The sequence below is a fragment of the Brassica rapa genome, chromosome A04 (assembly GCF_000309985.2).
Source record: "Brassica rapa cultivar Chiifu-401-42 chromosome A04, CAAS_Brap_v3.01, whole genome shotgun sequence".
Taxonomy (NCBI): Eukaryota; Viridiplantae; Streptophyta; class Magnoliopsida; order Brassicales; family Brassicaceae; genus Brassica; species Brassica rapa.
In genome coordinates, this window is record NC_024798.2 from 17,654,332 (window position 1) to 17,677,892 (window position 23,561).

Consider the following 23,561-nt stretch of genomic DNA (forward strand, 5'->3'; position numbering starts at 1 on the left):
ATAGCTTGGGTCGGCATCTGGCAGTTAGAACAAAGTTTAACGTTCACTTGGGTCAGATTGCAAACCTACTTGAAAGGGTCAGGGAAACTCGATTTAACTGAGATAACTAGTAAGTTGATTGTTTGACCAAAAAAAAAAAAAAACTAGTAAGTTCATTGATATGGGGAATGTGGGATATACAAGAAGCAGGTTTAAAAGTGCTAAGTTTCAGAATGGACTATGCGGTCATTGATCATCTCAAAATACTTTAAAAGTTCGATTAAATCGATTTGGAGGAGAGTTATCAATGTTAAAGCAACTAAAATGTTCTTTTGAACATGTCTATTTACACATAAACAATCTATTTAGACATGGACTTCACTTCTAATTAAAAATCAAATCACATCAAATGTTAAATTGAATACATCCCTTTAGGAAATGGACATTTTCGTCTTTTCAGTATAGTTTCGGTTTTTGTATATTGGTTTTCTAAAACTGTTTTCTAGAGGTATACACCGCTCTAGGAAAGTGTTCGATTAAATGTTTTTTGGTGTTTTGAGTATATTTTAGTTATTTTAAATATTTAATTTTGATTATTTATATTTACTTTCAAGTATTTTAGACAATTTAAAAATGTTTTTATTGACATTAAATATAAAACTAATTAATATATTTAGATAGATAAATCTATTTCATATATAATTGCTTTGGTTCAGATCGAGTTCGGTTTTGATTCTATAAATACCAAAATTTTGACTCTGTTCAGATATTTAATCAATTTCGATTCGGATTCAATACTATTTTTCGGATCGGAGTTACCGGCGATTGGTAATGGTATTAGACTCTCGAGAACCAAAACAATAAACTGATTGACTGTGATCAGGTCAGAGCCTTCTGTTGGAAGAGATTGTATTCGGTTCTGTTTTCGGATTTGAGTTTTTTGCCCGGCTCTAGTTCGGTTAGTAAAATACTTGAATAGAACGACTTCAAAGTATTTAGCTCTTAGACTCCGACAAAAAAAAAAAAAAAGGTCTTGAGGTAAGAACTGCAAAAGTTGACACGATCGTTAGTGATGAAGATGGGCCATATGGGCCAATTCAGAATCATCTCTTTTAAGTTTTAACTAAGCCCATTTCAATTACTATACGTAAAGCCTCCCCGTTGCTCAACTACCCTTTGATGGCTAACTCAGCTGCCTACGAAGCTATCGTCCGAGCAGGTCCTCGCCTAAACCAACTCCAACAAGTCCACGCCCACCTCATCGTCACGGGCTACGGTCACAGCCGGAGTCTCTTAACAAAGCTCCTAACTTTCGCCTGTTCCGCTAAAGCCCTCGCTTACACTCGCCTCCTCTTCCTCTCCGTGCCTCTCCCCGACGACTTCCTCTTCAACACTATCATCAAATCGACTTCAAAGTCTCGTTTACCGTTAGATTGCCTCGCTTACTACCGTCGTATGTTATCTTCTTCCAACGTCTCTCCGAGTAGCTACACTTTCACCTCCGTTATCAAGTCATGCGCTGATCTTTGTGAGTTGAAGATCGGAAAGCGGGTTCATTGCCACGCGGTGGTTTCTGGGTTTGGGTCGGATAGTTATGTTCAGGCGAGTTTGGTTGCTTTATATGGAAAGTGTGGAGATGTGGGAGGTGCACGGAAGGTGTTCGATGAAATGCCTGTGAAGTCTGTTGTGGCGTGGAACTCGCTTGTTTCTGGGTTGGAGCAAAACGGGTTAGGGGAAGAAGCGATACGTGTGTTTTATCAGATGAGGGAATCAGGTTTGGAGCCGGATTCAGCTACGTTTGTGAGTGTTCTCTCGGCTTGTGCGCAGACCGGGGGGATTGGTTTGGGTTCTTGGGTGCATCGGTATATTGCTGATAATGGTTTTGAGTTGAATGTGAAGCTCGGTACTGCGTTGGTTAACTTGTATTCGAGGTGTGGGGATGTTGGAAAGGCTCGGGGAGTGTTTGATGAGATGAAGGAGACTAATGTGGCGGCTTGGACGGCGATGATCTCTGCTTATGGTAGTCATGGATGTGGCAAACAAGCAGTAGATCTTTTTAATAAAATGGAGGATGATTACGGTGTAACACCTAATGATGTAACGTTTGTAGCTGTTTTATCTGCTTGTGCTCATGCTGGACTCGTTGAGGAAGGACGTTCTGTTTACAAGAGAATGAGCAAGATGTATGGATTGGTTCCAAGAGTGGAGCATCATGTTTGTATGGTTGATATGCTTGGGAGGGCTGGATTGCTTGATGAAGCTTATAGTTTCATACATGAACTTGATGCTGCTGGGAAAGCAACTTCTCCAGCGTTGTGGACAGCGATGCTCGGAGCTTGCAAGATGCACAGGAACTATGATCTCGGTGTAGATATCGCCAAGAGGCTCATAGCCCTCGAGCCAGAAAATCCGGGTCATCATGTTATGCTCTCAAATATCTACGCCTTGAGTGGCAAAACAGATGAAGTGTCACACGTTAGAGATGGGATGATAAAGAACAACCTTAGAAAACAGGTTGGCTATAGTGTAATTGAAGTAGAAAAGAAGACGTATATGTTCAGTATGGGTGACGAATCTCACCCAGAGACTGGAGAAATTTATAAGTATCTAGAAACTCTGATGAGCCGGTGCAAGGAGATTGGGTATGCGCCGGTGTCTGAAGAAGTGATGCACCAAGTAGAGGAAGAAGAAAAGGAATATGCGCTTCGATACCACAGCGAGAAGCTCGCTGTAGCATTCGGGCTGTTGAAGACCGTAGATGAAGCCATTACAGTTGTGAAGAATCTACGCATCTGTGAGGATTGTCACTCTGCTTTCAAGTACATTTCTATTGTATCCAACAGGCAGATCATAGTGCGAGATAAGCTTAGATTCCACCATTTCCAAAACGGTTCTTGTTCATGTTTGGACTATTGGTAAAGACAAAAATATACAAACACAAGTGTTTCATTTTTATTACAAAACATGGTACATGGTTCTTGCAAACTACAACACTTTTGATATTATACAAGATGAGTCTATGTTACAGCCTTTATTCTCACACATTTTTAGTACAAAACATATTCTACATGGGAAGGGACTTACCAACCTTTGCAAACCAATATTATACATTAGTTATTGGATGTTAGGGAGATGTTTATTAACTGTGTCAACGTTCATGGTTCCAGTGCAACCCCTTGGCTGCAATCAACTCCAATCTCTGAGAATGCTTCCACAAGTTTTGGGTAGAGTTTAGTGAGCATGATCTTGAAACCTGTGGAGTTTGTGGTTGAGCTCTCCTGAAGTTTCGCTGATGATCCTACAGGGACGCCTTCCATGTAAGCCTTGCACGCAGCCAGAACATGCTGAGCCCGGTGCGTGAAGTGGTCCTTCACAAGCACCTCAAAATGCTACACAATGCAACAATACAGAGTTGATCAAAGTGGTCACTTAATGGTAGTTTTCACTTTTTTGTTGAATTGTTACCTTTGGAGGCTTGCGGAGTAACGAGATCATAGATTTGCAGGTGATGAGAAATGCATTCTCATTGTAACTTACTGAGTTTTTCTCTCCTTCAGCTCGGCCCAACTGCTTATCGTACCCAGCTTCGTTGAAGTAAGGCTTCTCATTCAGAACAAGAGCCTGAAACGAGAGAAGGACTTGAAGGATGGAGGAGCTCCCTGGGTTCCACACTTCAGTGCCAGAGCCATTCCATGTATTCAGCAGACTCAAGCAGACTCTTCCCGACTCGTACAGGTTAGGGTTCAGTCGCATCCCACCTGAATGATAATGCACCATCTGTATTCAAAGAGGGGGAGAATAAGTCACAAACATATCTAAAAGCTAGTGTGAGTGATAAGAGAAGTTAAAGCAGTGAAACTCACTGGAGGCTCATGAGGATACTGTGGTGGAAGCATTATGTCAAAAAAGAAAAGTCCATCATGGTATGGTGTTCCAGGGGCACCAACTAGGGCTGCACGGATAAGGTCCATCCTTTCTTCATACACACGCACGTATATTGTGTCTGTTCATAACAAAAAATCAAGTTCAGTAATTTATATTCAAAGTTTCAAAACAGAGAATACATATATAGAAAGAGTATGAACTAACTGGGAAGATCTGCCTCCAAATTGCTCCATTCTTGCTGGACTTTCTTCACCCAACTCTTTGTAACCTATAATAAGAAATGAAAAATGCAAAGTGTGTCATTTAGCTGATCTCAGAATGTTTAAGCGTTTGGTTTCAAAGAGTCTTACCGGAGGTTGTGCCACCTCTTTCCCCGGAGAAAAGAAATGATGGTCTGAGCAGTCAGTAACCATATCAAACTGTTTAAAGCTCACTATAGTTGAATCTAGTGTCTTGTTAATTCCTTTTCCTACTATAGGCAAGTTGACCATCATGTCCATATCCACTTCATCTGATTTAGATTCAGAGATGTCATGTGGTTCTGTTGCTTCTTGAACAAGGACCTCAGAGTCGCTTTGATCTTCAGTGTCATTGCAAAGTGAATGCGAACTTATAGCAGAAGTGGAACCATGAGAACCGAACAGGCTTGAAGCAAGGTTTGTGATGAATCCGATGGCAGCTTTTGGAAGGAAAAATGAACTAGATTCCACAACGTTCTTGTTGCAGCTTTCACCAACACTGTAGAGATTCACCAGACCCTGAAACATACATATATCATTTAAGTCCTGTTATAAAGATATCTTCTGCTATTGGAATAAACTGATGAATCAGAACGTTTTGAGTTGGTCAGATGCTAAAGGTATTGATTTACCGTTTCCTGATGGTTTGAAGATGATTCATCTGATTGAGCTATCTTCTGACTTAGATCTTGAACACTACTTGCAGAACTTATAGTGCTAGAGTTGGAAAATTCAGACCTTTCCATCCTCCAAATTTCATATGGTGCAACCTGGAATACAAACATTCAAGAGAAACATTTTAACAGAATATAAACCTTACTCTCAATCCAATTATACAAACTTTCAGCATAGACTGGAACTATAAGTAGAGCCTAATACATACCTCACTAGTAGAACCATTGGCCCATTTCACCTCCACAACACCATTTCTGAAACCTGCAACAACACCAATGCTTGACAAACAATAAGCACCACTGTAGTCACTATCTGTAAGTTGGTGTTTCGTCTCTGTAGCAACGCTGAACACCACATCACTGTAACAGAATCCAAAATCAGGGTGCTCAAGCAGTTCATAAGCACTGACAACTTCCTCCATCTGCTCACTTGCTTCTTTCTCAGCCAGTGTTCTCCACTGCACCTTCACAGTCTGTTCCTTCGCATTAACAACCTTCACAACACCCCACCTTTTGCTGTTGCACGTTTCCTTTTCCACAACGAACTGCTCAGGCCAAAAGTCATGAGCATTAACAGCTCCAACGGGAAGCAGCTGCTGTGAATCAACTCCCATGCTGCATCCACCATCTTGCCACAAAACATCAACCTTCATCTTCGTCTTGGTGATAACAAAAAGCTCATCAGAGCTTGAGCTCTGCATGTTTCTGCTAAAACCTTTTTGCAGCTCTTCTACATCACAGTGGGGAGCGCCAGGGAGGATGCACCAGTCACCGAGCTGCCAACTTACATGAGAAACAGATGGTAACAAAGTTAAACTCTCAGGACTCTGCAAAGCTTGAGGTGCAGTTAAGTTCCTATCACCACCACCCATGATGATGGAAGCAACCCACTCGACGTAGACAAGTCCTGCTTCTACAGAACATACAGTCCCCAAAGCTTGATTCTCCCTCCAGTTCCCACATAGCCATGAAGTTGATCTGGGAGCATGAGCCAGCTTAACCTGAACTCTCTGCCCTGGATAGTAAGTATACTGAGAATCCTCCAACATATTTGGAGGAACAGCCACAAGCTGATCTTGATTCCTAACAAGAACCTCGTAATTAGAACCATCGTCAAGGGTGACAGAGACGCGCTCAACTATCTTGTCAACCCTTCCTAGCCAAGGACCGTTGATCACATAATCACAGAGTGAGATAGAACGCAGCCTCTGAAGCCTCTTGGTGTCAACTTCTTTTACAACCTTCCCATGAATACTCTCGAGGTTGACAGACATGTCAACATTGATAACCCTGCCACTCTGTCCTGAGGGCTCAGCTGCGGACCTCACAATGTCACCGTACATGAACCCTCTCTCGAAGGACAAGAAGTCATCGATTTTGCCAATGGTTTCCTCAAGGTTTGAGAAGATGTCTTGAGCACGTCCGCCGTAAGAGAACTCCACTTCTTCTTGCTCGCTGCTGCCACTGTCGCTGGAGCTCTCCCAATCGGAGTCAGTGAGGTTCATATCCATAGTTATAGATGCCTGCCATGGATTACTAGACTTTCATCAAAGTGCAAGAGAAAACAAAGAAGCAAATGATATAAAGACAATGAAAGATTCTGACCTTAATAGATTAAATGGTGTCTCTTCCTTCCCTGAAGTTACTTTGATAGATAGTAGGAGTCAAGTGTAAGAAGACTCGGATAATGCCAAAGGAGATTTGCTCTGCTGATGATAACGTGAGCCAGCTGTGGACTCTGATAATGCCAAAGGAGATTTGCTCCGACTAGAGAGATAAAGGTGAGCCAAGTGAAAGACTCTGATAATGCCAAAGGAGATTTGCCGAAACAAATGGAAATGAAGTAACTTCAGAAGGAGGAACTCAACAGGTAACTGGAGTTCCAAAATGCCAAAGGAGATATGCCCCAAAGTGAAAGTCTCCACAGAGAAATGACTTGTATCAAAGTCACCTAAGGGGAGAACCTTCACTAGTTGTACTATTTGCCAAAGGAGATTTGCCCAAAAGGAGCTAGAATCTTTAAGTATATATAGAGGAAACAGGATGTAGTTCAAGAAAATGAAACAAAGTGAGAAACAAGATCGGTATCTTGGACATTCATTCACGCATACTCCCACCAGTGTAGCAGTGAGACCAGCATGATGGTAAGCTCGTTAATAGCTCAAGCCAGAGTTTCCTCCATCAGTTAAAATATTTCCATCTAACCTGCAAGAAAAAATTGTCGTTTGTTGGATTACTTATCACAGGATTTGAGAGCAAACAAATAAAGAAAGAAGCAAACGCTTTATGTAGATGTAAGTTCTTGCTAAAAAAAACAAATTTGGCAACTTGAAATAAGAAGAGAGCAGAGAAAACTATCCTCCTTGCAGCTCATAAAGCGGATAAAAAAGAAAAAAAAAAAGACTTTAGCTTTAGAAAGAAAGAATACTTCATCAAACACATAACTACAAAGTTGGACTTATCCATTCAAAAACAACATAGAGATTCAAAAAAATGTCAAATAATAAAAGGAAACACCAATCATGAATCCAGGATCTTAACAATTGTTGAACACACACACACACACAGACACAGTAGAAACTAGGATTAATTAAACAGATTCATCATGGTAGGGTGAAGAAGGGTTTTGTTTTCTTCTCCAAATTACAATTTAAAAAAATCTCAAAGGTCTTAGCTTTTCTACTTGATGAATAACTAAAATTAGAAACCCATGCTTAAAGAGAGCAAAAGCTAAGAACTTGAGAAGACCCTTTTGTTAATTCGCAAGTTAAGTCAAGAATAGATGGATCAAAGAAGTGAGGAGGAGGAGGAGGAACGTACCATAAGAAGCGTAGTGGTTTTTGGTAATAAATGAGAAATCAAGAAGATGAGCAAAGGGTAAGTGCTTCTCCCTTTCAGTCCCAGGAGTCTATTACGCCATTAACAAACCTCCAAACCATTGGAAAACGAAAACTTTGTCTGCTTCTCTCTGTCTCTCTGCTCTATCCTCTGTTTCTGGGTTCCTCTGTTTCTCTCTGTTTCAGCTTTATCCTCTGTTTATCTGTTTCTGGGTTTCTCTGTTTTTCTCTGGTGGTGGTTCGTGAGGGAGTGGTTGTTAGGTTTGACATTGAGAGAGAAGAGGCGAAGAAAGGATATATTGAGTGGTGGTGGGGAGGGGAGAAGAGAATATACCAACAGTATCTCCCACACACTACTATTCAACACTCCTTTTCTTCTCCCCTTTTTCCTCTTCCTTTCCTTTTCCAACTAAAAATAATTATACTTTCATTTTTAAAATTATGAAATAAAAAACTATAGGTTTCAGTATATATTTTTTTTTGATAACTCTGGTATCTGGGCAGCCACATTTTCAATTATCCTCCCGAAAGGGGTCCAGCGCCCCAACGGAAGAGATTTTAAATCCGTTGTGGCCAAAACTCGAACCCGGGTGGCGGACAGTACAGTTGTACCTCCTTTACCACCAAGCTACGAGTGCTTGGTTTAGGTTTCAGTATATATCATATGCTAAAAAGTAATTTCCATTTTGGAGATAAAAGTTGAAAATGAAACATCTAGGTAAACCATTAAAAGCAAAGTTTCTTTTTTCTTTGCGTCTGTTGCTGAAACCCCTAACATTGAAACAATAGCCTAATGACAGCTTAACATTGGAGCAATAAACCTAGTAAAAAAAACTAATCTTAGTATAATAAACTAAATGAAACATTAGCCGTTGACAAAAAAATGAAACATTAGCTTTGGTCTAATTTAAAAAAAAATTAACATACATGATTCATGTCTTCTGAATAATCAAAAAGTTATTAAAATTATCACTAAATTGTTTATGACTTTGACCGACCATAAGTCTAACATAATGTTTCTACAGTTCAATATTTGTAGAAGAAAATTTGATCATCATGTGTTTTAAGGTCCACAATTTTCTATGGAATCGGAGTAAAAAAAAATTCAAAATGTGATTTCATTTTATAAAAAAATGACAAATACAAGAATTTATTTCATATTGTTTTGAAAAAAATAATACTTCGTATAAGGAATAGTTTGAACACGGAGCACAAATGATGTTTATAAATTATGATTATCATTTGATGATAAAAAGCTATTGTACTTTCGTCAAGAACCTCAATTTTTATGTTGGTAATGCTTATGACAGATTTCATTAAACAGAAATCATCTATTTCCCAAACATAAACATCACTAGCCTAACCCGGGTTTGACCAGTGACAACACTAGTAATAGTATCCCGGCATGGTTGACTTATTGGGAATGCTATTTATACAAAATCGTGTTTGATATTATATTCTAACTACCGCTGAGTTTGTCACGTGTCCTTTGCGAACAGATTTTCCTCTTCTGCCATTAGTCAACGAGAGGATGGGAACATACATGAAATCATTATTGTGTTTCCTGTTTTTCTGTCAAAATGAGAATCATAATAGTTTGAATACTCAATATATGTAGATAACTCTGAAATATATTGAGAGTTTTCCAACTTAGGGCCTGACTGGTTTAACCGCAGCGGTTGCGGTTGCGGTTGCGGGAGTTTACGGATGCGGGTGGTTGCGGTTTCTAGCGGTTTTAAGAGATTTGTACGACTGGTTATGCGGTTAGAAATTTGTGCGTTTGCGGGATACTTATGACTGGTTAACTACCAAATGCAGCAGCAGTTAAATAATAAATTAACAATATTTACATTTTATACAATTATAAAAATATCAAAAATAATAATAATATTATAATAAATATAAAATTTATATTTAGAAAGTTATAGTTTAAATTTTTTAAAAATATAGAAAATATTTTTATTTTAAAGTTTTATAATATTAATTAAAATTTAATTGATATATTTTAGCATTTTTATAATTTCAGTTTAATTTTTTTATTGAATTTTTTTATTTTTGTATTTATATTGTTTTGGAAAAAAAATAATTTTTTTATCCTCCCGCAAACGCCCGCAACCGCAAACGCTAGCTGGAACCAGCTTTTGAATTTATGAGGTTCAGAGCGATTTGGAGCGATTTGGAGCGGTTTAGAGCGGTTTGAGCGATTGTTACAAAACGCCAGCAACCGCTACCAACCGCAAAAGCTGCGTTTGCGGGTGGTAGCGGGAAAACCAGTCATACCCTTAATCAACGCTACTTTAATTTTCTTGTTGGCGTTACATGAATGTGGACTAGCTATGCCAAGTGGCAAGTGCAAACTATCTATCAACGTAGCTTTCTCTGTTTACATCTTTTATTTTCTGTAATGGATTGCACACAGGGCTTATTAGCGAAATAGCTATATTTGAGAGACAAATTAAGAAACTAACATTGATTTTGACATAATTTAATGTCAGACTTTTTGGTCTCAATCAAACCGGTTCTACCCCTTTACTTAACAGGTTGCCAGTTTCACTTCCAAATATAAGAGACGTGGTCTTTTTAGGGACACTTAATTATATGAAGCATATATGACAGCTGTATGCAACACACATGATGGAAAAGAAAATGTTCTATTTCATCTCACCAACATAGTAGAGTACTATAAACACAATTAGAATCATAACCAACCTCTAACCCCAACCAACCTCTAACCCTGAAATACTAGACCCTAAACCAACCCACCTCTAAATCATAAATACTAACCCCTAAACCCGAATTCATAAACCCAAACCCAATGTAAAATATCTTTTATAAATTAAAATACAAAATATTATATAATTAACTATTCTATTTCATCTCACCAGCATAGTATAATACTAAAACCATCAGAATCACAACCAACCTCCAACACTGAAATACTAAACCCTAAACTAATCCACCTTAAAGCCATAAATACTAAACCCTAAACCCGAATTCATAAACCCAAACCCAAATATAAAATATCTTTAATAAATTAAAATACAAAAATAGTAAAATTTAACTGTTCTATTTCATCTCACCAACATAGTATAGTACTATAACCATAATCAGAATCACAACCAACCTCCAACCTCAACCAACCTCCGACCCTGAAATACTAGACCCTGAACAAACCTACCTGGAAGCCCTAAATACTAAAGCTAAAACCTAAATTCATAAACCCAAACTCAAATGTAAAAGTAACTTAAATAAATCAAAATACGGAAATAGTATATAATTAATTGTTCTATTTCATCTAACCAACGTTATATAATACATATTGCTCACATTTTGAAGTGTTTATGATTGCACGGAAGGAGGTAATGCTTACACCAAATTCAAATTGACGCATATGGAATGTGATTTCATTCTTCCAGTGTAAGCAACAAAAAGGAAGAAGATACATAGAGTTGGAGTCATTACATAAAACATTACTACAACACGGAGGTAGTTTAGATGGTAGTATCTAAAAACAAGAAGCAAAGCTAGAACATTAAAACTATGCTTAGAAACCATAAACCCATGTCTACACGTCCTGGGTGAGTGCTCCGGCTTGACACAGTGCCAGTGTTTCAAGCAAGTAGTTCTCCGCAGCTACACAAACATTTTCTTCAGTGAAAGCCACACACTTCAATTCCATCCCAACAGCGTGCATTTATAACATAATAAGTGTCACTACAGCGGAGCAACCTATACAAAGCCAAAGTCGCTTAGTTCTATAAAAACATTTATTCTAAACTAAATGTATTTGTCTTGGAATCACAAAGAGAATATCACATGAGCGAAATACAGTCGATACATAGCACAAGATAAACATTTCTATTTATATGGAATAGTAAATCTATATATGACATGGTACACATGGTTGCATAGAATGGAATTGTTATACATTTCCATTTGCAAGGAGTGAACTACACTCGATACATGAAACAAGATAATTATTTATATTTGATATAATATTGTATATATACGTATAACTTGGAACACAAAAGTACATTGAATGGAATATAAATTCTAAATACCTTATGATTGTTTCTACATCATAAAGATGTGCAAAACGAAAGGGTACGTGAATGATTAACAATTTAAGCTATTCCATGTCACATAGCATAGACCGATCAAATAGCTCTACATATGCTATCTTTGTTTCGATTCCAAACAAAATTACCATAGATTTCGATGTAAACAGATGAGTAAGACAAATCGGTAAAAGTTCAGCCCTAAATCGATTCGGTGACCTTTGTCTACTAGATCCGACATGCAACCCAAACAGGGAAAAAGAGCATCGCAATAATAGAATCTAAAACACATATCCTAGAACTTACAGTATTGCAATAGATCTGAGACAAAGCGCCGATGTGAATGGAAAAATGGTCAGTGTGCTCCTTCTCCCCGATTGGACTGTCACGACGTCTTCTCACAATAGATTCCCAAAGTGGAGACGATTCCCTTTGCAACACAATTAGAGAAATAAATAAACTCAGAGAACACAGACGGTGGCGATGGGGAGGAGGGAAACATGGTTGGAAGAGGTGGAGAAAATCATGAATCAATTTCTCAAAAATTACCAAATAAAGGTAAAAGGAAAGATGTGAATATGATTACGCCACAAGTAATTTGAAACAGCTAATAACTAGGATTTTTTATTTTTATTTTCTTCAGGTTTCACCGGTAGAATGAAAGGGTATTTTGGCAATATTATAGGAAAGACAGATGGTGTATCGATATATTAGGGAAATTGGTTAGAAGGTGAATTATGGTTTTTTTCAGCGTCATACAGCCAAATTTCCCTTGCACATGTCTCCTAATTTTGTCAGCTAAACCTAATTTTTATCAGCTCTACTTTTGGTTCAGTGCAGGTAATAAGAATATTCTTGGTACATTACATGAAAAGGTATCATCAAGTTTCTTATATAATCTAAAGTTTATTTATTTAGATTAACAATTGCAAAATTTTGGTAGCTTACCATTCTAAATAAATACAATTAAGATATGCAGTTCTGGTTCAATCCTGAATTGTTGTTTCTTTGTATGTTAAAGCAAAGTTTTTTTTGTCGTCAAAAGTTAAAATAAAATAAAGCAAAGCTTTTTCTTACTGACTTTCTGATTATCATGATATGTGTTCCTGGAAGTAGCTAGCCAATAATAATCTACACAAGACGTAGACAAGTAAAAAAAAAAACTAAAATGAATTTGTTGTATTTACTAAGCTAATAAAATTATCGTTATCTCACCTGGAGAAGCATCAAAGATAGAGCTTAAAAGTCAGAAGATCGAGTGATATTTGAGACAAAAGTAATTTAATTTCGAATTCAGGGATTTAAAAAAAATTGAATTAGATGTTTTATTCACAACTTCAGAGGGCAACCCGAATATTACTAACAATCTCTAAGGTCAAAGAAAATATTCGAGTGTCTTATAGAAAAACTTGGATTGATTTGTGCAATACCCGACTTTTTCTTTTTGGGCTAGTGATTTTTGATTATTTTTGAAACAACAACGGATACATGCGGCACGTGTAAAATCAAGACCTTTTGGGGTTGTTAAGACTTGAGAGTAATATGGATAACTTCTGAACTTGCGTTATATGTAAGCTATGGCATCACTCTATGCAAACGTATGCACCCTCGTAGGGTTTCTTTTGTCTGTTTAAAATTTTTGGTTAATCCAAAAAAGTAATTAATCAATTATTAATTTAACACCAGGATATTTACCCCTGTCAAAGAATGGATCCTTTTTTTAGTTTACTTGATTATATACATCATTGGTTGATGACTGATGACCGAACACCGAACAATAGCCTAACACACAAATATTTTTAGAATCTTAAATTATTTAGTTCTTATGGTTTAGAATACCATACCGCAAAAACTAAAGTATTGTATGTTTGACCCATCAGATATTAGTTGTGAAATGATATAAAACATAGTTATGTAACTTATGTTTATGGATTTGCTTGAAGCTAGAAATCTATGGGATGGTTGAATTAGTTATTGTATCGTGTTAACACCGAAGCAAGTGGGTAAAAGTATTAACAAAGTGCAACTTCTAATAATGCGATTCTTTTTAGAAAAGTATTAATTGGGAAAAATGGAAATTGATGAACATGTTTATCCTAGTTGTAAAGTAACTCAAGTATAATTAACTATTTTGGTAGAAGGGACTTTCGAAAATGACTTGTTCCTAACTTCTCTTTACAGATTGATTTTCTTTCTTTTTGCTTTTTGTAGTGTCATATTTGTTTACGCACTTGGCTCTTATGTCCTCTTCCTCCTCATTGGTGCCCTTGTGCTCATCCGAAAGAGTATCTGATTAAGATAATCATACGTGTCGTGGAATGAGAAAGTCTTTCCTTTTTTAACATATGCTCATTAGAATTAAGCATTGGTTACAAGGAAATAAAGCATTCGAGGTAATTATATCATATTTTGAGAATTGGGGCATTACGTGAATTGGTAACTTCAATGAATTTGTATCACTTGGTAGAAGCTTAAATCGTCAGCTCGTATACGGTGATAAATCACTGAGTCTTCTAAAACTCTGACGAGTATTTTAAAATCGCCTAAAACTTAATTATAATATTCTAATAATTTATTATTTTTTATTTTATAAAGAGTGGCGGTTAATATATTGTATTATAGAATCTTATGAAAATAAACAATACAATTTTTTAAACCCTTTGAAAAATAATAATAATATAAATTTTATTATTTATAATAAATTTTTAATACACCACCTATTTAGCGTCTAACATTTTTTTTGTAACTGAAGTGTCTAACGTTTTCTGAATCTCCATTAGCTTGTGCAATCTCACCTAATATACCATGTTGTCGATTTTTGTTAGGGTTGAAACAAATTGCTCGAAATTAATAAATAAATAACTAACTAACTAACTAGATTGGTGGATTTGTCTCCAGAGAATTGAAAATCTAAAATTCAAGTTTTTTTGTTCGATGAATATGCAGCTATATATTCATGCTGTAACTTGTAACAGTGAACGTTCGGAATGTCTTACCAACAAAACAACAAAAGCACAACATCTATAAAATTAGTCGTTTTTTCTCAAAAAGATATGTATTTCATTTGGTGTTGGATTTACTAATTTATATGACTAAAAGCTTATTTTCACAAGCTTAGTAAAATGTGGAATTTCGAAAAAAAACTATCAGCTATACTCAACATCTATAAATTAGTAATTTGTATTTGTTTTTGAGAAAGTAGGAATTTCTAATTTTAAAACGAGCATTTATCGATATTAGTATATATATAACATGCATATTATTTTACGAGATTTTATGCTATTCAACAGAGATACCAAAATTAATTAAAATATAGATATAAAAAAAATATGTTCGAAAGAAATATACTTCCTAGAAAACCCTTGTAAAAAAAAGAAATATACCTCCTAATACAATAGAGGTAAAAGAAAATGTAACTTTAGATATACGACTGATGATGTCAATGTACTTGTTTGTTAAGATAACCTTGTACATCGAACACATGACGTGCGTTGATAACACTTGTACTCACGGCCGGTTATGTCTTTGATCGAGATACTTAATACAAATGTTATACTTTATTCAGGTCATGATTTTTTTTTTGTAACATTGAGGTCATGATTATTTCACGAAATTACTTGATAATACTAGAGTCAATTGGTCGTCTTGTATACTACGTACTGTGGTAAAAAGTGTATACTGATTTCTGTATCACTATAAAAAGGAGATTTGCTCTGGACTACCTAACATCAGATTAAACACATTGAACATCTCACTAAACAAAATTGACTAAAATTAATTGTTTCTTTCGGCAGCGATTAATACATTCCATACTTTCAATATTCCAAAACGCAAGGAACTGTTCATAAAATGCAGCAATAATTCAGCAGCGGCCATGCTTTTTTTGCTTTATGCATTACATATACGAGTATGTGTACATCTACTGATCCAAGTGCATAGAATAATAGCAGTGCGGTAGATTGTGATCAAGAAAGTGGAGAAACTATTATGACAACAGATTCCATTAGCACAATGATTTATATACAAAGTGGAACCCTTTCTTTATATTTCAAATTTTTATATTACCACTTTCTTCTTAATGTGCAACTTTGAATGGACACAAACTCTGTTTACTTAATTTATTTACTTTGGTGGAAAGCTCTTTACTTTACCCACCACTTGCTCTTTGTGGACCGTCGATGTTGCTTCACTAATCACCACCATAACCATTCAAAAATGTTCGATTATATATCTTTTAGCTTTTGTTTCTCGCCATGACTTAAAATTTTTGTAACTATTGTTCTGCACTTTTTCTAATTCTATTTCTAGACATGAAATCTCGGTGTTATTACTCTAATATTTCACATAAATACTCAAACCTAGTAATGTGGTTTCGTCTACGTATATCAGCTGAATTATGTATTTTACCATTGAGCTACGGCTAGTTGTTTTTTTACTGTATGAGATTGTGAATGAGAAACGCAACATGTGCAATATGTATGTTTTCCATATTGCTCATACATGTTGTACTGTGTAATAATAAGAAAGTTTATATATAAATAGTTCAAATTGCGTATTGTAGTTAGTCATCCAATAGATGATTTTGATTACAAAACCTTGTTACATTCCTTATACATGCTAGATTGCTAATGTGAATAATTAAAGAACAATGAGATACATAATCATAGATATGGATCATAAGAAATTTTCTTTATAACATGATGTCCAATTACAATGTGTTCGTATGTAGTGCAGTTACATTAAAAGACTGACTTTGAATTCTTTGAAATAAATTAACCAACCAATTGTTCTTAAGCTGGCTCTGGTGATCTTGTAGGCAAAGTAGCTTTTCTCTTACTCCTTGCACTTAACTGTTTGTCTCTTCCTCGCCTTTTAGGTTGTGTTATGCTCACGACTTGACTCACATTGTTCAACTTCCTAGGCAAATCTCTGCTGACCAATGCCGGTGGAGGGAGTATGGCCATTGGAGTTGGTTTCTTCTTCAGTTTCTCTTGATCCGCTAGATGATATCTCTGCATTGTTCATGGTCAAAGTCTATTAAAAATACACTGATTTCTAAAACCTAATTGAGTTCACTTGTACATCATAGGACTTACTTTATAATTTCTATATAATTTGCTTCTTTATTATTTTTTATTTCTGTATTTTGTAAGAATTTAAAATGGGCCTTTAATCCTGTAAAATATCTCGGGTTTAAGCAATGACCCACTTTTGTCCTAAGCACCACCTTTTTTGGTACTTAAAATATGATTTTGAGTGATCATGTTGCGTTGTACTCATGCCTCATGGGGTCTTTACCAATTTTGAGACTTTTACTAGATACTGGCAAGTACAACATTTAAGTGATTCTGGTATTTTTGTAAAATAAAAACCATTGGCAAGAAGAAGAATCACCTGAACCACAAAGTTGCGTCTTTGGCAGTCTAGAAACATACTCACATTCCATTTTGTTCTCGCAGCAATCTTGTCTCTTACTGTTGAGAAACTGATTTGATCTCTAGAAGTGAAGCGATCAACTTCATTGAACCAAAGACAAGTAAAGAGATTGCTAATTGGAACATGCTCTCTTAAAATGACACATCCTTCTGGTACATCTACATATCTCCACCACTACAAGTCATTGAAATGTTTTGATTCTTATATTATAATGTTAAGAAAGCATAATTAATATATACCGCTTGTTATTGGGAGCTTGGCTGTAGAATAAGGTGTTAGACCTTCTTTCTTGTAGAAATCCACTTGAAAATCTATTGAAGCATTGGCATATTTACCCGCAGCTTTATTTGCTTCTGCTTCCACAAATACATCAAACCGTTTGTAATGTCTAGAGATTGCAAATGTGACATTTTCCCTCCACAAGAACCTAAAAAGATGGTGAATGTCAGATTATACATTATAGTGTGGCAGAAACGTAGTCATAGAGACTAATGAGTTCAGAACCTCTCGAGAATTTGATGTGGATCGACCACAAGGTCCAGCTTCCCATCCATCCATAAAGAATACCGAGAATTCGGAAACAGCCTATGGACAAGAAGCTTTGGTACCTGAAACAAGAAAGATCATAACCTTTCATATTCAAAAAATAGATAATTTATATTTCAAGTTACCTTTCCATTGCGTCTTCCATCTGTATAAGGAAGGTTGTGAACAACAACAACTCTCCATAACCCTACTTTCTTGGTGGTTCTATTAAACTTTTTATCTCTCTTCAAGCTTGATTCGGTCTTCTCATCAATAAACATGAAGAAGCAAACCGTTTGCTCGGAGTATTTACTAATATTGCTAGGGCTCTTCACATCGTCAAAAGCATCTGAGGAAAAAGAGTAAGAGAACTTCTTCATTAGATACCGTGAGAAAGAAGTTAAAAACCAAACGAAACTACTGGAGAAGCATTAAAGAATGACCAAATACTGTTGAAGCAACAACTATCCCTCGACACCGCTTCATTTCAAGAAGATCTTTCTCGTTGATATCAAATCCTGTACCTCTTCCAGGTTGACGTCCTTTGACAAATCTAGTAGAAAAAAGAGCATTGTAGATTAGTCCACGTAGAAAACGTGACAAGCACTCAAGAGAATTTTTTTTGTCAAAAGGACAAGAACTCAAGAGATACACTTACCCGCAATGCACACTCATTGATCCTTTGATGTTAAAAGATCTTCTCCTTTGTTTCAAAGTCGGATAACCGCCAAAATCTGACCCTCCAAACTCTGTTTTCCGGTTAAGTGGCTTCTCATGTATATATGTTAGATTCTTAAGAATAGGGGAAAACGACGGTGAGCTTGGCATTAAGGCGATTGCTTCTTCTAATGGAAGGTAACAAACCGGGCATGCTGGAAAAAAAAAATCAAAACCAGCAAGAACAGTTTTGCTTCTTTAACACGAAACAGAATAGCCCAAAGCTTTGTGTAAATAATGAATCAAGAGAGAGAGATCTTACGGCGTGGTCCGGTTCTCTTCTTGTCAGCTGGTGGAGGAGGTAACGTGAACCGGTTACAGGGATGATTTGGAGGAAGTGTATAGCCACGAAAATATGGAGGAGGACGAGGCCGATACACTTTTGCAGCTTTTACCACGTGAGATAAATTGTTATGGATATTGCTTAATGGCTCTTTATTTGTAGTTTTACTGTGAGGAACTTCAACTTTCTGACCATCTTCACCTGGTTACGACCAAAACATAGAGGATAAATGCAGTTGCCAGTAATAGGAATCCTAAACCAAAACCCGCATTTTGAATACCATAGAGACTTTGTATTAATCTTCCTTAGTACCGTTTTCGGATATATTAGAACATTTACTAAAAACTGTAATAAAATTTTGTTTTTGATAATTTAGGAACTTTGTGGTTTATGTATAGTAATTCTTAAAATTTTGAGATTCAAAACCAATGTTTCATCTGGTTATGTTCAAGTTCGGCTCTAGTGTACGGTTTATTTTGTAAAAATAGGAACGAAATCGAATCCATACAATTTTATAATTTTTTTGGTAAAATGATTTTATAATTTTAATGCTTTAGGTTTATTTTCTCGTGAGAAAAATCTTAATATGAAGAAGAATAGAGTGTTCCAATAAAAAAAATGAGGAGGAAAGAGGTTATCCAATTAGTGAGCTAAAACTGAAACATAAGCTATAAGAAAACTCAAAAATCACCAGAACTACACAACAATGGAAGAAAAGTAATTTTACCATGCCAAACGTAAAGGACGCGAATGAAGACAAGAGTTGTGATAATGAAGAGGATCTTCTTACGACGTCCTACGAATTTAAAGATCCAACGTACAACATCTTCCTTCTCCTTGTACATCTTAGATGGCTTCGTACGCGTTGTTGTAGCCGTGTGGGTAGGCAAACCAACGCCTTTATACCCCATCTTTATTAATTAACAGTGTCAAGTTTTAGGATTTGTGATTGGCAGATATCGTCTTTTATTTCTCAAGAATTTCGAAATCAAGGAACTCTTTTTACCATGAAAGTTAGAACACGGTATTTAAGTACCGATTAGTTGTCTGTTTCTACACTTAACTAACGATTTAATGAGAAAGTAAATTACTTCAGAGTTAAGAGGAGACGGCTAATGACTACACGTGGCAGTTCATGTCTGCTGTGAGCCTGTGACGTGTAAATTTCAACAAATATGAACCAATACTATACGCTTATACATCCAAATAATTCAAAAAGGTTTTCGTATCAAACATCTTTCAATTGCTTCAGTTACTTAAATCTTGCTTAGTTCATGGAGTTTTTTACATTGTCTTTGTCTCCCTCTTCCTCTTGCGTAAAGTGGGATTGAAAGTGAAAACCATAATTACAAAAAAAAATACCCATAACTAAAGCTTGGTATTAATTACTTTTTTATCAAATGCTACATATACATACATCACAATCTAAGTTTCAAAATAGATTTTGACGCACTTTACGTTTCGTGCTTCTTTTGTGTTGCAATTACTTACGAATAATCTTCGGTAAGCTTTTATCATTTAGCACCACCATGGTGTTGTAAATCACATCAAAATGAAATTATAATTATTTTGTTTCCTATATTCACTTGGTTGTTATGTTTACGTTCTTTTGTGCCACATTCGTATTTTGGCTACATTACATATATGTCCCGATCATCACTCAGCGGTTGTAAATAATCAGAGTAGAATCTAGAAGTACTCTATAGAGAAAAATATCATATGCAAATGCAATATATAGTTTTAAAATTCGTATTAAAAGGTAACCAATCAAATGTATAGAAACGGGAAATCAATATCGATGAAACATATTTATTACTAAACAAAAACTATACTATGTATAATCACTCTTGTCTTTGTCTATCTCACGTCCATTGATTCTAACCATGTACACAAACAGACACCCACAAATTATGTGGCAGAAACCTTGTCTTCTCTATGTCTGTTTGTTTCTTTTTTCTTCACATCGATCGATCCACTACAACTACCATTTCGTATTTTCACATGTTCATCTAAAATTGGCAAAATAATTATTTAGGGAGACAACTATTAGAAATATTACCAAATATTTGTATAAAGGTTTACTCCCATGAAATTACTTTGGCTTGGTATCCGGACTTGGATTAGTATAGTACAATATATATGACTTCAATACACTACAATAAGTCATAAGAATAAGATGCCACTAAAAATAATAGCAGAAACCCTTTTAATCTAATGGTTTTATTAAAATTTCATTAATGCTTTTATATAAGGAAGTTTGGATTACAAATCTCACAAAAGATGAATTATGAAAATTAAAAGAGTAAAAACTAACATGAGATTTTAGCATGTTGAATATCATAGAATGATTTAGACTGATATAATCAGGCATGGATCTTTATAAGACATGTAAAACATTGTCGGTGGTAAAACCATTTTTGTAATATAGTTTGTAATATCATAATTAACTAGTGTTTAAAAAATTAGTTTAACTGACTTTGAAATTTCAAATATGAAGCATTTTAATGTTGTTATTTTCTTTTTATTAACCTGGAAATATTATGGGCCTGTGAAAGGGCTTAATTTAATCTTCCAATGGGAGAATAGACCCTGTTTCTAGATATTAAAATGAGGTTTAAAGTATGGTCTCATATCCAAATGGCCACACATATTCAATATCGTGAGGCTGCTTCGAATCCGGATTACTTAGCTTCCAAAAATCTGCCTACCATTACAACATCTCGGTGTGGTTAGCGTCGTTCTGTTGCAACATATCTAAGAGATATCACTATCTTATGAATCCTCTTTACCAATTTTGGTTTTTCAATGTAAACCGTTATTATAGTCAAAAAGGAAAAGAAAATGTAAACCTCTATAGGATTATGGAAAGTGTTATATTATTATTGACATGATACTAGAGTATATATACATGAACAAGAGACGTAGACTAGGGTATTCTATTTACAAAGTAATCCCTATACTTATATCATCTATATGCCCCCTCAAGATGGAGGGGCTGAAGACACTCCAATCTTGGAACATGCTTGCTGGAACAGGCTTCTCGGTAGTGGTTTTGTCATTGTGTCTGCTAACTGATCTCGAGACGAGACATGTGTGACCCGGAGTCTGCCTGCCTGAATCATGTTTCTGGTGAAGTGATAGTCCAAGGCGATGTGCTTCATTTTAGAATGAAAAACCGGGTTAGCACACAGATACGTAGCGCCAACATTATCACAATATATAGCCGGAGGAGAAATCAGCTGAATCTGTAACTCTGACAGAAGAGAGCAAAGCCATGTAACTTCAGACGCTGTATTCGCAACTGCTCTATATTCAGCTTCCGTAGATGAACGCGCGACTCCTTTCTGTTTCTTTGACGACCAGGAGATTGGGTTCTGTCCCAAGTAAATGATGTATCCATTTGTTGATGTGTAGTCGTCTGTATCACCGGCCCAATCGGCATCAGAAAAGGCATGTAATGTCAGTGGCGTGTGCTTGTGGAGGAAGATACCATGAGAGCTTGTACCTGCCAGATACCTGAGAACCCGTTTGGTTGCAAGCCAATGATCTTCCGTGGGTTGGTGCATAAACTGTGAGAGACGCGCAACGGAGTAGGAGATATCAGGGCGGGTGAAGGCTAAGTATTGTAAGCTTCCCACCACGGAACGGTATTGTGAGGCATCTTTGAGCGGGACGCCACTGTTGAGTGTGAGCTTGGGTGTGGTCGGAAGTGGTGTGGCGACCGGTTTCGCGTCTGTCATGTTCGCCTTGTGTAGAAGATCGGTGATATATTTCTTCTGAGAGAGATGAATGCCAGCCTTTGTGCGCTTCACTTCAATACCTAAGAAGTAGTGGAGATCAACAGGATCTTTGATGGAGAAGCGAGATGCAAAAGCTTGAAGAACAGTTTGAACGTAACGATCATCATTCCCAGTGACAATGATGTCATCAACGTAAACCAAGACATATGTGAGTGTGTTTCCAGTGGTGTGGACAAAGAGTGATGCGTCTGCGGAAGAGTTAACAAAGCCAGCAGTAAGAAGATGTCGTTTAAGAGACATGTACCATGAGCGGGGAGCCTGTTTAAGGCCATAGATTGGCTTGCGCAGGCGACAAACATGATGAGGACGGTCTCTGTCAACGAAGCCAGGAGGTTGCATCATATAGACTTCTTCAGTTAAGTCACCTTGGAGAAAAGCGTTGTTGATATCCAGTTGCTTCAGAGGCCACGACTTTGTGACTGCAATATCAATAACCAAGCGAATGGTAGTTGATTTAATAACTGGGCTGAAAGTTTCGGAATAATCAACTCCATATCTTTGTGTGTATCCTTTAGCAACAAGGCGACCTTTTTGACGTTCTTCTTCACCATTTGCAAGATACTTTGTAGCAAAGACCCATCGACAACCAATAACATTCTGTGCTGCATTTGGTGGTTCCAGATCCCAAGTGTGATTGGCAATATGGGCATCAAACTCAGAGATGGCAGCCTTTCTCCATTTATCTTCTTTCATGGCTTGATTAATCGTTGTTGGTTCTGCGGCTTTATGGGTCTTTCCTGCAACAGTAAGAGTTAGTTTTTGGATTGGTTTGGTAATTTTGTTTTTGGCTCGAGTTTGCATTTTGTGGATATTTTGTGGCTGTTCTTGCACTGGTATTTCTGGTTCAGTGGGTTGAACAGGCATGGTAGGTGAAGGAGGAAGATGATTTGTCATGGGTTCTGACTGAGACGTGGGTGTCGTCTCATTTTGAGTAGGAGCAGTAGGCTCAGGAAGTATGGGTGATTGCTGAGTCATGGGTTGTGACTCATTTTGAGAATGAGCAGTGGGCTCAGAGGTTGAAGAAGAGAGAGGTTGAGGAGTAGAAGGTAATACCTGAGTAGTCGGAGATTGTTGGTGAAGGTCTGTGCCCGAGGGTCCCATTCTTTCAGTCGGAATAGTTGTTGCTGG

At 36.6% G+C, this 23,561-nt stretch overlaps 3 protein-coding genes and 1 long non-coding RNA gene across 4 annotated transcripts; 2 read left to right on the forward strand and 2 right to left on the reverse strand.

Moving 5' to 3' along the window:
- The first annotated feature begins 130 nt into the window (after positions 1-130).
- Positions 131-2,956, forward strand: LOC103865424 (pentatricopeptide repeat-containing protein At2g33760). Its single transcript, XM_009143216.2, has one exon. It carries the CDS (start codon positions 1,159-1,161, stop codon positions 2,896-2,898), a length of 1,740 nt encoding a protein of 579 aa, XP_009141464.1. The 5' UTR covers positions 131-1,158; the 3' UTR covers positions 2,899-2,956.
- Positions 2,908-7,874, reverse strand: LOC103865294 (probable ubiquitin-conjugating enzyme E2 24). The gene is made up of 9 exons (XM_009143093.3): positions 7,598-7,874; positions 6,383-6,982; positions 4,987-6,300; positions 4,736-4,873; positions 4,215-4,622; positions 4,069-4,132; positions 3,843-3,982; positions 3,445-3,756; positions 2,908-3,368 (listed from the first exon to the last, which is right to left on the reverse strand). The coding sequence occupies exons 3-9, from the start codon at positions 6,286-6,288 to the stop codon at positions 3,135-3,137; spliced, it is 2,598 nt and encodes an 865-aa protein (XP_009141341.2). The 5' UTR covers positions 6,289-6,300; positions 6,383-6,982; positions 7,598-7,874; the 3' UTR covers positions 2,908-3,134.
- Positions 7,858-9,073, forward strand: LOC117133671. The gene is made up of 2 exons (XR_004457608.1): positions 7,858-8,074; positions 8,262-9,073. It is a non-coding gene; the product is annotated as an uncharacterized LOC117133671 (long non-coding RNA).
- Positions 9,074-10,032: 959 nt separating this feature from the next.
- On the reverse strand, positions 10,033-20,309 carry LOC103865296. The gene is made up of 10 exons (XM_009143094.2): positions 19,361-20,309; positions 18,613-18,834; positions 18,292-18,505; positions 18,077-18,186; positions 17,780-17,982; positions 17,613-17,716; positions 17,348-17,535; positions 17,067-17,266; positions 11,979-16,684; positions 10,033-11,343 (listed from the first exon to the last, which is right to left on the reverse strand). The coding sequence occupies exons 1-9, from the start codon at positions 19,542-19,544 to the stop codon at positions 16,463-16,465; spliced, it is 1,647 nt and encodes a 548-aa protein (XP_009141342.1). The 5' UTR covers positions 19,545-20,309; the 3' UTR covers positions 10,033-11,343; positions 11,979-16,462.
- Between the last annotated feature and the right edge of the window lie 3,252 nt (positions 20,310-23,561).